Source organism: Coffea eugenioides, chromosome 2, assembly GCF_003713205.1.
Source record: "Coffea eugenioides isolate CCC68of chromosome 2, Ceug_1.0, whole genome shotgun sequence".
NCBI classification, from domain to species: Eukaryota; Viridiplantae; Streptophyta; class Magnoliopsida; order Gentianales; family Rubiaceae; genus Coffea; species Coffea eugenioides.
In genome coordinates, this window is record NC_040036.1 from 14,342,239 (window position 1) to 14,356,517 (window position 14,279).

The 14,279-nt window shown below is 33.0% G+C and overlaps 2 protein-coding genes across 2 annotated transcripts; both read left to right on the top strand.

Moving 5' to 3' along the window:
- Positions 1-874: 874 nt before the first annotated feature.
- Positions 875-5,601, top strand: LOC113757084 (GDSL esterase/lipase At1g28580-like). Its single transcript, XM_027300490.1, has 5 exons — positions 875-1,154; positions 1,398-1,622; positions 4,138-4,289; positions 4,518-4,794; positions 5,342-5,601. Exons 1-5 carry the CDS (start codon positions 875-877, stop codon positions 5,599-5,601), a joined length of 1,194 nt encoding a protein of 397 aa, XP_027156291.1.
- Positions 5,602-9,507: 3,906 nt separating this feature from the next.
- On the top strand, positions 9,508-12,333 carry LOC113761115 (GDSL esterase/lipase At5g45910-like). The gene is made up of 5 exons (XM_027303960.1): positions 9,508-9,795; positions 10,003-10,224; positions 10,319-10,467; positions 10,625-10,898; positions 11,947-12,333. Exons 1-5 carry the CDS (start codon positions 9,567-9,569, stop codon positions 12,177-12,179), a joined length of 1,107 nt encoding a protein of 368 aa, XP_027159761.1. The 5' UTR covers positions 9,508-9,566; the 3' UTR covers positions 12,180-12,333.
- Positions 12,334-14,279: the final 1,946 nt, after the last annotated feature.

Genomic DNA, 14,279 nt, shown 5'->3' on the forward strand with positions numbered 1-14,279 from the left:
ATGGGTACCCATTGGGCATTCATTAACATACCTAAAATTCATCTGATCTACCACGCATATAATGTACTACAATTATTAACCTCTCTTGTATTTATATATTTTCTCTATTTAATCTTATTTACTTTTCTTTGTATTTATTTATTTTCTCTGATTAATCTTATATTTTTAAAATTATAACATCTGAAATATATTTTAACGAGTGCCTAATGGACACCCCTTAGATAGCAAAAAAAAAAATGTACATATGTCATGGTTGGTAGTGACTTGACGTCCTCTTGCAATTCGCATGACATGGTGCGTATTTGATGCTTAAAGAACAAAATTTGATTGAACAACATTTGATTATATTGTTTGACAACTAAGCATAGTAATTTATTGAATCCTAGTGCACCCATAAACTTGACCTACTCAAAGAAGTTTTGTTTATCTGACAAATTATAATATTCCACTACCTAATAATTATTGTAATGACAATACAGGATAGCTCTCCTCTAATGGTTATAAGTAAACATTTGTTATAAGTACCTCAATTTATTCAGTTTTACAAGAAAAAAATTTTAAAAGCATCTACAGTTGTGATTGGGTATTTGCAAAAATTATCGCGCCATCTAATAATATAAAATTGTATGTAATTAAAATTATGCTTAACATTACAATATATATATATATATTAGGTGGATAATGTATATTAGGTGGATAATATATATATTAGGTGGATAATGTGAAGATATGATCGGTGACGTCCTCTAACCATTTATTTATAAAATTTGGATGAGGGTCCAAGAAACCTTTTAAAATCGCAGGTCTTCCTTGCTTGAAGGAAAGTACCAATTCCAAGATCTTCCAACTTCTTTAACCTTTACAGTAGCAAAATATGGCTTCAACTTCTCTCGCACCATTAACAACTGCATTCACAATAATCATACTTACTTTCTTAAACTCATCAATTACAGTAAGTGCATCAGCCGGAATATGCTACAAATCCATAATCAGTTTTGGTGACTCCCTCGCTGATACAGGCAACTTATTCCACCTAGACAGCCCCTCCTCATCGTCCGATACTCCTCACTTGTCCCTGCCACCTTACGGAGAAACCTACTTTCAACATCCTACAGGTCGTTGTTCCGATGGCCGTCTCGTCGTCGATTTCATTGGTATGCAAAAATTCAACAGGCATTACATGGACTACTTTATCTGATGGTGTTAGAATAAGTGTTCACTTCTTACCTGAAAAAAAAAAAAAAAAAGTTTGATTCTCACGGTCACATTTGCACTTCTACTTTTTTTAAGCAGTTTTTTCAGTTATGATTATGAAGCAACAGTTTAATCAGATAGATAGTCATTGCTTTGTCTGATGATCTATTAGTTTCTAATGGATTGAAAATTTTGCTTGGTAGCTGAGAGTCTTGGGCTTCCTTTATTACCTCCGTATCTTGCCAGAAAAGATACAAGTGGAAGTTTAGATTTTCTCGAAGGCGTGAATTTTGCAGTAGTAGGAGCTACAGCACTCGATGGCTCATTTTTCCGGGAAAGAGGAATTGATAATCCTGCGACCAATGCGTCTTTGGCAACTGAGTTGGGTTGGTTCAAAGATATGTTGCAGTCTTTTTGCAAGAAATCAGGCAAGTAGATGCGTGCTTTCGCATCTTGTATTCCATTTTGTTATTACTGCTATCATCATTATTATTGCAGCGGTAATGTGGGAAAGAAATTCTTAAATGGTCTAAGACATCACATTAACTAGATTCTTTTACATTTGCCACGTGATTCGTCCACCATCTCATTTGGTAATTCATGTCCCGTAATTTATCTCCTGTTTATCTTCTAAATAAGACATAAATAGTGATTCAAGATTGAGAAATAGATTCTTTGGTCCAAAAAGAGAGATTGGTGAAAACAGACGGAATGGTCAAAAATATATATGTTTGGAAGTTGAGTGGGTAATTTCATACTCATAAAAGTTGAGTGATCAAAGCTACATCATTCCAAAAGTTTAGTGAGTAATTAGGTAATTTGTTCATTTATAATTTAGTATGCTCTTTAACATTGCAATGAACTGTCTTCGTAAACAAAAGGAAAAATCATTTTAAATGCCCATCACATTTCACCAAATGAGTTTTCTCGCCATTCACGTTTAAAATGGTAATTTTGAGAAAATCAAATTGATAAAATTTGGTTTCAATCTAAATCTCGACCACGTTTTACCTTAAATCCATCACGTGACCCGCATATGGTCATTTTTTAGAGGCAAAAATATTAGATCCTATTTATAGTTAAAGAAATATTCCAATCCATATTCATTTTTATCATAAAAAAAAAGAGATCTGATCTAATTTATATTCATTTTTTCTACTAAAAAGTGGATTTGGCCTTTTTGTATATTAAAAAATGGTTGTATGTAGGTCACATGGTGATTTTAGTCTAAAAAGTGATCGAGAATTTAAGTTTGGGACTAAATTATGCTAATTTTAAATTTTTAAAAAATTTAAAATTAATATCTTAAAAATAAAGAATGAAAAATTTTATTTAGTAAAATATGAATAGTATTTTGAACGATTTTCCCTAAATAAAACATTCGAAAGATCCACCCAAAATTTTGTGGTCATAAACAAACCTATGGTGGTTGTCCGCCAGCGGTAAGTGAAAGTAAGGACTCGGGTGGACCAACGCGCCACTACGGAACAGGTCAGCAATTAATAATAAATCTTTTTTATATTTGAGGACAGGTGAGCTATGTTTTCAGAACCGGACCGGGTATCGACTCGGCCGAGGTCAGGGGTCAGGAGTCAATGGGTTCGACCGGGGGTCGAACCGGATGACGTCATAAATAAAAATTATTTAAAAATTAAAATATTATATATAAAATATCTAATAATATGTTAATATTAATAAAGGTATATTCATATATATTTGATGTTTCAAATATATTTAACAAGAAAATACAAAGAAATTAGAACAATCAAGTAGCAATTTATGTTATTTAATAAATATTAACAAGTTTAGAATTAAAATTATGAATTTAATTGAAAAATAACATCAAATTTTAGGACAATATTTATAAAGTATGAAATATTTGAGGTATATTAATAAGTTTTAACAATTTAGGGGGCCAAAACATAATATTGAAAAGATTGAGTTTTTTTTTTAAAAAAATGCCCATTGAACCGGAAAAACCGATTTTTTTCGGGTCAAACCTGGTCAAATCCGATTTTTGACCGGGCTTTAAATTTCCGGTTTTTTACCATGACTCGGACCGGATACTTGGCCGGTTCCCGGTTCGACCGGCCGGTCCGGTCCGAGTTTCAAAACAGAGCAGGTGAGCCGTCGTAATGCGCTACATAGCCGTGACATTAAGGGAAATATTTCCCACTTTATTGACTCATTTTTTATAATACTTGTGAGCATCAAAATTTTATATGCCATTTAATAAGATGAATGCAAAAGGCATAATCTCAAAGCATTAGGTTAGGATAGCGACTTTGAAAAATCTCCACTGCACAAGTTATTCACTATTGATACTCCATTAATTAAGTAATCGGTTTAGTAAGTAATTATCTCTTATCCCGATTTTTTAATACTTATTTGGTACTAATACGAATCTTCTGCTCCTTAAAAATGGAATTTTACTAGAAGAAACAATAATGAAAGGCTAGTGCATTCAGAGACGTTTCAGGCCTACCTTCATGTTGTCAAAAGGATTCAGGGTTTCTGCTTTTATCAGTGACAACTGCACCATGCAAAGTAGACTCTAACACAAAAACGTAGACACTAAATTAATAACGTAGACATTAAGATAACGACATGTAAAAACAGCGATAACTTCTGTCATTTATTAAAAATTTGTGAAATTTGTGCCCACGAATTTAATTCCAACCATCAAATTCTAAATCACATCATTTAAAGCATGGATTGTTCATGTTGTAGAAAGGACAATTGAATTGAAGAAGAATATGAGTAAAAAGAGTATCCATGCAGATGTTGACATTGGATTTGATGGCTCTAAAATTGCCATTTTTAAATAATGATTAGAAGTTCGAGCCCAAATTCTGCTTCTTAAGTATTTTGACCTCTCTTTTTATTTTTTTCGAAGAACTTCTCATTTTAACATGTATCAGTCCAATCATGTGCTTCTATGAGCAGATTGCAAGGATTTTCTCCAAAGCTCGCTAGTTCTAATGGGAGAGATTGGTGGGAATGATTATAATTATGCACTTCTTCAAGGAAGAAACATAGAAGAGGTTCAGTCATTTGTTCCTCTCGTCGTGCAAACTATCAGTTCAGCTATCCAAGTAAGATCTGCACTTAACTCATTGAGTACAGTGGTCTGGGCATGTGGCTAATTAATCTTAAACAAGAATACGAAATCGGAATCTCTATAACCTTTTTCCTTGCGTGCATGAGTAATTAGCATGCATTTGTTGCATTAGAATCTCAATGAGAATAATGTTGTATTAGAAACTCCTTTATATTTTTCTTGCGAACATGATCAATAATAAACACTTGTTTAATGATTTCAGGAGTTGATTGAGCTTGGAGCAGTGACTTTGGTAGTTCCAGGGAATTTTCCAATCGGATGCTCGGCATCCTACCTGACTTATTATCAAAGTTCCAAGAAGCAAGACTACGACACGGATACTGGTTGCATTAAGTGGTTAAACAATTTTGCAAAGTACCATAATCAAGTTCTTCAATCAGAAATGAATCGCATTAGAGAACTTAACCCTCACGCCACCATTATCTATGCTGATTACTACAGCGCTGCGATGCGGTTATATCGCTTTCCAAACAAATATGGTATTTCTCTAATTTTCAACTTCATTCACATTACACATTACACACACACACACACATACATGTATATACTTGCAAAAAACGATTATGAACTTGCTAATCATTGGGTTAAGGTTGGTAATAAGCGTCACATTTCTTTTGAAACCATAGTAGCTGACATTATAGGTTTTATTGATTATAGGTATTATACTCAATAAACCAACCCACACATACGGGGAATTATAACTTTGCAACACTACAAATAAATACACTAATAATGGGAGGAAAATTTCGTATGGAGCGAGATTTGAACTCAGGACTACATTTTTTATGACCTATGATTTCGGTCATTTTGATTATTTACGGTTGTGGTAGTTATATATAACCATTCTAACGGGAAGGACAGAAATAGAGAGGATCAAACTGCAGTTCTTTCAACAAATTTAACTTTGTAAGCCTTGGGAAGTCTTCCAAAACAAAGACTTCAGCTTCTATTTGTTTAAACTTGGCTCTATCATTGAGTTGATCCATGCTTTAAATTTATCAACTGATGAAAATTGTCGTCGCACAGGATTCAAAGGAGAAGTTCTCAAGGCTTGCTGTGGAGCTGGAGGCCCATACAACTACAATTCCTCTGTGCCTTGTGGCTACCAACCAGCAACTAGTTGTGATGACCCGTCTTTGTATGTTTCTTGGGATGGTTTGCACTTGACAGAAGCTGCTTACAGGTGGATAGCCCGAGGGCTGCTTGAAGGACCATCTTCAACTCCTCCTATTAATACAGTTTGCAGTCCTGCATCCACCAATTTAGATCCCCGGCTTGCATACTAGCTTCTCGTGAGGCAGTCCCTTCTTTTCTTATCTTATCTGTAACAAAAATATACTAAATTTCGCACCAAAAAATATACTAAAGTGCTCAAAATCCTAACTTGTATTACTGTCATAGGTCTAGTGACACTCGTTTAGATGTTGATTTTATGAAAAATTATAGATGAATTAGAAAAGTGTATAAATACAAAGAATGTATTGTGTGTATAAATTATTTTATGAAATTTTTTTTTGAATGTATTGTGTGTATGTTACTTTGAGTTGATTTAGTTAGTTGAATCCTACTATTATAGCTTTTATTTGGAAGTGACATAAAAGCATTAGCAGGCAGCCAAAACTTCTTTGCCTCTTGTAACTTCATGGACGTCAAATGAGGTAGAATATTTAATACAATCTATAGTGGTGAAAAATCAACACATTCATCTGTTACGTTACTCATTTTTTTTCTTTTTTTTTTTTTCTTCCAAAACAATACTAGCAACTTCCAAATATTATACTGCCATCAACACAAAAATTGAAACGATCATAAATAAAGCAACGACCTTCCTTCTTTTTCTTCCCCTGAATAAATCTACCTAGTCTTTTGGGCTCTTTCGGGTTGTGTTTGAGTTTCAAGGGCCTTCACTAAGTCATATAACAACTTGTGTCCTTTAGGCCTTTAGCATGTCTCTGGACTCTCTTCTGTTGTGTGACTTGTTGTCTTCAATGGAAGACAAATAATGATGCCAACTGGAAATCAGTTTCAAATTCCTACGTTTTTTTTTTCCAACTCTTAATTGTCAGGCACAAGATTTGAATTTTGAATGAAAAAAATTCTAAAAATCCTCTCTGGTCACTGGGATGACCTCAGTGGTTAATCCATTCCTTAGGTTGATTGCTCAAATTTGGAGTTTTTTTTTCTGACAAAATTATTGTAATAGTCATTCACTCAAACACATTGGGAAGCTATATAATATTTATGCTTAAGACATATTTCTAGGAATTCCTCTTTTTTTTTAATATAAGGATTTTTTTTTTTGTCTACTCAGGTTCAGAATAATAATTTGCCAATGTCTTTAATAGCCTCTCTTTTTGAACATTTTCTGGTATTGGTTAATGAAATTGGTGCAGCAGCCCACCAACCCAGCATGACTAATAATGCTATTGCTTCTCAAATTTATGTCAACTCCATGAGTTGATTTAAATCAATCTTCACGCAAAACGGAAATCCGTCATTTAATGCCACAAATCACTTTGTGGATGGCCTTAGAAGATTGAATATTAATAAATGTCAACTAGAAGAGTAGGAATTTCATTAAACATGTACCCGTTCAGGTTGAGTAAGTCAACATAGAGTTTCGTATTGGAAAATGATGACAACCATAACGCATTTTAGATTTTTAGATTTATGAGAATCGAAAATCATGAAATGGGTTTGATACGTCCAAAATCACGTGTACGAGTAAGAAATTTGTCAATGTTCATTATGCGAATGAATTGTAAAAGGCCCGAGTGAGTAGCGGTGTCAAAATTGATGATTCGGACGAGTCTAGGTGAATCATAATTGAATAATAGATATAATTAAGTTAATTCATTTTTATTCATTTGATAAATAAGTCAAAATGGATCAACTCATTTATGCACATTTAATAAATGGGTGAGGGTATAGCCAATTACCCATTTATGACTTACTTAAAATTTTACGTATTTTTTTTTATTTTTCACATGTTATTTAACAAGAAATAATGAAATTGTATTGTTATTAAAGTGAAAGAAAATTTCAATTTATCTACTTAACCCCCACTAAAAATTAAGTTTACATGTATAATTATTTTTAAATGGATATAAATAACTGAGCCGAATCAACCTACTATTCACCAATTAAATGAGTTTAATTGGGTCACCTATTTAGATTCATTCAAAACTTATTGCATACCCAAATTTACTTATTAAAGGGCAGATTAGAACGGGTCAATATAATTGTGTTGTGGTTAACAACTTTTACTAGTGAATTTTGTTTAAAAAAAAATTGAGTTTAAAAGATTTAGATAATTATCATTTTTGTTCCCCCCCCCCCGGGGCGCTTTAGTATTAAACAATTTGGTCCCCTGATACTTGACTAAAACTTACATATTCATCTCTAGCTCAAAATTTTTACCACTGTACAAAATTTTGCCAAAAAAGAAAAGGACAAACAAAGAAAAAACTAGATTTGTCTCTTATATTTCTAACTTGGACTAATTTTTCTAGCGGAAATTTGAGCATGTCACGTTACATGTGGCGAATGTTGTCAAATACCATAAACTAATTACGATAGAAGAGATGATGAAAACATTTAATTTTGGGAAAAACATGAGGTACCAAATTGATCATTATGAAAAATGATGGAGAACTAAACTTCTTTTGGCCATTAAATACGCCATTCTCTGAATTACTGTGAGATGTCTTAACTGTATGCAGTAGTAAGACGATGGCCGAGATGAGAATTAATTAAATTATGACTTGAAAATAAAAAAGTAAGAAATTGCCTGGTCCTCAAATTAAACAAACAACTAGTTTGACAGTCTAATATTCTCCAAAAGATGAGGGAAAATGGACAGGTTAAAGAAATATTCATTGAGAGAAAAAAAAAAAGTCTCAGAGCTGAAATATTCAAAAAAGGGGCTCTATTCAAATGACCTCTTTTTGGCATGATTTAGAAAAACAAAATTTGTTTAAAACATCATCCACGGTGACACACTAAAAGTCTAAAACACTCACAAATTTTAAAAAAAATGCCAAAAAAGAAAGTACATGACACAAGGCATCAGTGGCGGAGGTGAGTACTGGTAATAGGTGGTAGAGACTGTCAGTGATTGGTGGGCGTCAGACGGATCCTCTGTCCTTTATATTTGTCTATTTTTTCTGTTCAATGCAAAACTACGTAGTTTCACTTATTAATAATGATAATGTAGCACATAATATTGAATACATATTTAGAGGATGTTTGGTAAATGGATTTCATATTCAATTTTAGCATGGATGGCCTACTTTCTGAATCAACATGATTGCATGTAACTATAACTATGATAAATTCAAGGATCTGGTCCTCAAATGCTTGTCTAATCTCATCTGAATTGTGCGGCGTGAAATCCCAAAGTAGAAGACTATGAGTACAATTAAGATATTATTGAATTTGAAACACATTCACCAAACACCCCCTAAATATGCATTCAATGTTATGTACCACATCAGTAATATTAATAAGTGAAACTACGTAATTTTGCATTGGACAGAAAAAATAAATAGATATAATGGATAGAGGATCCTATCTGGGCGGACGTCGGGGCGAAGAGAAGGTGGTTTGTACTAGTAGTTGGTGGTAAAGACTAGTAACAGGTGGTAGAGACTGCCTGGTGATTAGCTGGTATTGGGTAAAGAGAAGGTAAACTTTTTTTTTTAAAAAAATAAAGGATATTTTGAATGTTTTAGATGACCACTAGCATTTTTTTTTCTAAAAATGTACGGTAAACTATAATAAAATTTTAGACAAATATTTATAAAATACATTACAAAAGAGTCGTGTTTCACTTCTAAAACTGCAACCTATCACACTTTTACTACTATCATTTTCGTCCTTCGGATTCATGTTTTGAAGATTTAAGAAAAGAGTTACCAGCCACGAACTTGCACGTATTTTTTATCCAGGCGTCAAGCACTAAAACATCACCCCTTGTCTACCTGAGTCTGTTTCGAAATCCTAATTGCCTAAATGAAATACTGTAGATGTGACGGCCTCATTAAGCAAAACAGCAAGAAATAAATGAGCAAAATAAAGAGATCGGCCATTTATTTGACATCACACAACCAAATCAACAGCTCATAACGTACGGTTCAACACGTTCTATTTAATGCCTTCACAAGAATCATTTTTCCTTCAATTCGACTCGACTGGGGCCTTTTGCTGTATCTCAAGGTCTATCCCAACGGTCTCATCGTCCATCCGCACAATGAAAATCGTTGTCTTAATGGTTGTTGTTCTTTTGAAGGCCGTATCAGCAAATTCTTTAGGGTATGACTCAATCTTTAGCTTTGGTGACTCCCTTGCTGATACTGGAAACTTTCTTCGAACGGGTGCACTTGCATTTCCAGTCATTGAAAGACTTCCTTATGGGGAAACATTCTTTCGCCATGCAACTGGTCGTTGCTCAGATGGCCGCCTAGTAGTCGACTTTTTTGGTAAGGATTACTTCTCCATCTCTTTTTTTTTTTTTTTGGTGTAATTTTAATGCTATTGAGGCCAAGATTCAGTACCCTGGGAGTCAGTTTACTCGAAAGGATTTGTCAAATGGGTGTCCAGCTTTTTCTGTTTTCGAATATGGTAACATGCTTGATCAACGAAATACTAATATCTATGTTTTGTGCTGATAATCAACTAAATGACAGCCGATGCATATGGATTACCATACCTAAAACCGTACTTAGCGGTTGCAAGAGATGGGAATTTCCAACATGGGGTGAATTTTGCTGTTGCTGGGGCTACAGCATTAGATCCTGAATTCTTCTACCACCAGAAGCTTGGACCCATTTTATGGACAAATGATTCGTTGAGTGTTCAGCTTGGCTGGTTCAAGAAGGTGAAATCCACCCTTTGCACCACTCCTCAAGGTAAACTGTAAACCTTTTTCATCAATTCCTAGTTACTACTTACTTTTGTACATTTTGCTAATTCTCCAGCCCAACTTTTGTTTTCGTTCAACAGAGTGCAAAAACTTTTTCAAGAGGTCTCTCTTTCTAGTGGGTGAAATTGGTGGAAACGACTATAATTACCCATTTTTTATTGGTGGAACCATTAAACAAGTCAAAGCCACGGTCCCTGTGGTAGTTGAAGCCATTGCTGCAACCATAAGTGTGAGCTTAGATATTAGTACTTAAAATTTCCTGTCTCGATTTTCTTTTTATCACCATTAAATCCAATTAATCTTTTTTCCTTTTTTTGTTCTGAGATTTAAAAGAGTATCTTTATCCTTTTTTATTTTCTTTTCTTTTTGTCTATATTTCCTCCTAGGCATTGATAGACGACGGTGCCGTAGAATTGGTGGTACCAGGAAATTTCCCAATTGGATGTTCAGCAGTGTACTTGACACTGTTTGAAACCCCTAATAAAGCAGCATATGACGAACATGGGTGTTTGAAAGTGTATAATGCCTTTGCCAAGTATCACAATGCTCAACTTAGACTTGGCTTGGAGAAACTAAGGCAGAAGTACCCTCAAGCCAAAATCATCTATGCCGATTACTATGGTGCAGCTAAGAGATTTGTGCATTCACCCAAGCATTATGGTGAGTTTTACTTCTGAACTTATAAAGAAGTTAGTGAAAAAAAAATACTCGAGCTTTTTTGACATTATTCCGTTTATAGATGTGTTGATTGCAAGTATGTTTTTATGAAATATTTATAGTTGCATTTGTTTATAAATGTAATTGTAAGATAAAAATGAGATTAAAAATGTTTAGAGTTTTTAAGAAACACAGTAATGAAAAGCTTGCCATGCAAACAAAATGCCATAAAAATTTCATCTAATTTCCTTTTTCCTTTTCGGATTTATTACTTTTCTATTCACTGCAACAAAAAAAAGGAAAAAATAAGACTAGTTACATAAACAAAATGAGCCCTAATATGACCAATAAATGATTTTGTTTTGGAATAATTTCATAAACCTCCCATTTCACTTGGCTCCCTTCCAATTTTAAATATTATATTTACTTCAATTTCAATGTAACAATGTCTGCAAATACCCATAAAATTTTTTTTAAGTGTAAATGAAAGGTTTTAAATTTCGAACATCTCACTTGTATTCTCTTTTTTCTGTACCATCCAACCCTGTCTTCTCTCGTATGAAATATTAACTAACACTTCTTAATATGTGTAAAAATAAAAGTAGGTCTACATTATATTTATGGATGGAAAGTAGGGCTGCAAACGAATCGAACCGCTCGTGAGCGACTCGAGTCGAAATCGAGCTCGAACTCGAGCTCAAAATATTAAGCTCGTTAGCTCGCGAGCCTCGAGTATATATATATATATATAATAGTAAAATTACATTTATATCCTTAATATTTTATTATTTATTAAAAAAATATTATTTTATTTATTTTTTAAAAATAAAATAATTATTTTTTATTTTTTTCGAACTCGAGCTCGGTTCGAATCAAGTCGAGCTCGAGCTCAAGTTTAACTTTAATAAAATTAAGTCAAGATTCGATTCGATTAGGCCAAAATTTGATTCGACTCTATTCGTTTGCAGCTCCGATGGAGAGTACTTCTCCTGACAGATAACAGAATACTATCATTCATGAACTTTTGTTACTTAATGATATTCTTCTGCAGGATTTTCTGAGGATAGGTTAGTGGCTTGTTGTGGAGGAGGTGGGCCGTACAATTTCAACAATTCGGCAAGATGTGGTCATACTGGATCCACAACTTGTACAAGTCCTTCTACTCATGCAAATTGGGATGGTATCCACCTAACGGATGCAGCTTATCGTTATGTCGCTATGGGCTTGATCAATGGGCCCTTTTCTTCCCCTAGCCTGTCTTATGCTCCCATTAAGCAAATTTAAATATTTCCTCTCAAACCTACTTCTTATCTTTTTTTTTCACTTAATTATATTAGGAATGATGATTTGGTTGTATGTTTCAAATGTAAAAGTTGGACATGATCATAATTTTATTCAATGAGTGCATAATAATGTGAATTTGGATTTTAAGCCTTCATATTTTGTACACAACTAAAATCAAATTAGCAGAGTTTATCACACCTTTGAATGTTTCTTTTTTTTTTTTGGGTATTACGTACATATTTTATACTACATCTATATTTCTGATGCTTTAGCACTTTACATCTTATGAATTTTTTTTTTATTGCAAATTTGTATTGTTATTTTTTACGTAGACATAATTTTTGTCTTATTTATCAGTGACTAGAAAGTTACAAAACTTTGTTTCAAAGGTCATGCATAACAAATTATACAAATTTTAAGAATTTTTACCCGGGAATCTGTATATAGAGTTCATCCTTGAGAAACATAAGGCTTTATATATATATATATATATATATATATATACACATATGTGTGTGTAATAAAGAAGCTACAATATAAGGCTTAGTTTATAGCAAATTTTTAGCTTAATTTCATTGAATTGAAATGACTGGGTTTAGTTTGCATATGCTAAAACACTAACATACTATGCTCTCCCACAAAAGGCCCACTATCAGTTTCGTTCAATCAGAGTGTACGGCTACCACGCCATATGTAAAATCTTCTGTTCTAAGTGGTGCATCTCTTCTATTAATTGCGACTCTAGAAATTTATACTCTTAAATTTCCTAGATGGGACTTATCTGCTGCTCGTATTATATATATTAACTTTCACCTAACTCATTACTAAAATTAATGCCAAGGATTAAAATCCAAAACTGAAGAGTTTGGTATAGTCTAAAAGGAGTTGAATTGTCTTCGTTCTAAACAGGTCTTTTGTTCCACCCCTGAAGAAATGTCCAGCTCGAAAGTAGGAGGAGGTCATAGAATGGACATAGACATTAAGAAGGATATCCTAACCACATTAAATTGGGTGCACGTATAGTTGTCGTTTACTTTGTGGCTACTTGCTTTGTGCAATTTACATTCGTTAGAGCTATTAATTTATATTGCTGTAAAAATATGCTTTGCTTGTTGAGATCAATAATATAGCATAAAGCATGATACATATTGATTGATTTCATCATGTATGCTCCTCTAATGAAATGATCGTTCAATCGATCAAGGCTAAATTATTGAACTGACTAAATTTGGATGTTGCTGCACAAAAGTTTAATTAATCTAATTCACGTTGCCCCTCAGTGTGCTCTAAAGGCCTACGATAACAAATTAATAAAAACTCCCAATTACATATATATATATATATATATATATATCTCTCTCTCTCTAAACCAGACATATCTATATTGTTTTGACGTTAAGCTTAATCACTTAGAGCTTTTTCAGTTCTTTTTTGTTTTCTTTTTTTTTTCTTCGGTGAAAAATAAGCTTACTTAGACCTCACGAATATTTAACAATTTTTATTTCGTGATCAGTGACAGAGCCAAGATCTTTATTCAGAGGGGTGTGATAGTATTAATTTAGGTTTATAAGGTGTTGGTTTGCAAATTTCTAGAATTATTAAATATTTGTTATAGTAAACCAAGGCTATGGTTTGAGATTTATTTTTTTTCAGGTCATCCAATGATATTAAATTTTGCTTAAGAACATAAGATGTTTGTTCTAATTAACATATATAGTAGGCAAATAATTCATACATAATTGAATTGTCAAATTAATGTTTGGTTGGCTTGTAATTTATATAAAAAGGACATGTAAGAAAAGTTATATATTAAATAAATAACATTTGCTTATAGAATAAGGCAAATTACATTTAATACAAAGAGAAAAAAATAGCATAGTGTAATATATTTTAGTTCAAGATTCACCATTGTGGAAATAGTGAATACAATTGTAAAAAATTTCAACACTTTTGGGGAGCAATTGTGAGTTTAAAGAGAATTCTATTAAAATTCTGAGGGGCAAAAGTAGGACAATACTAAAATTTGAAATTTTTATAGGTTATTTTAAAGTTTAAAAAAAATTGAATTCCCCCCCCCCGGGGGGTAAATGTGGTTTGTTT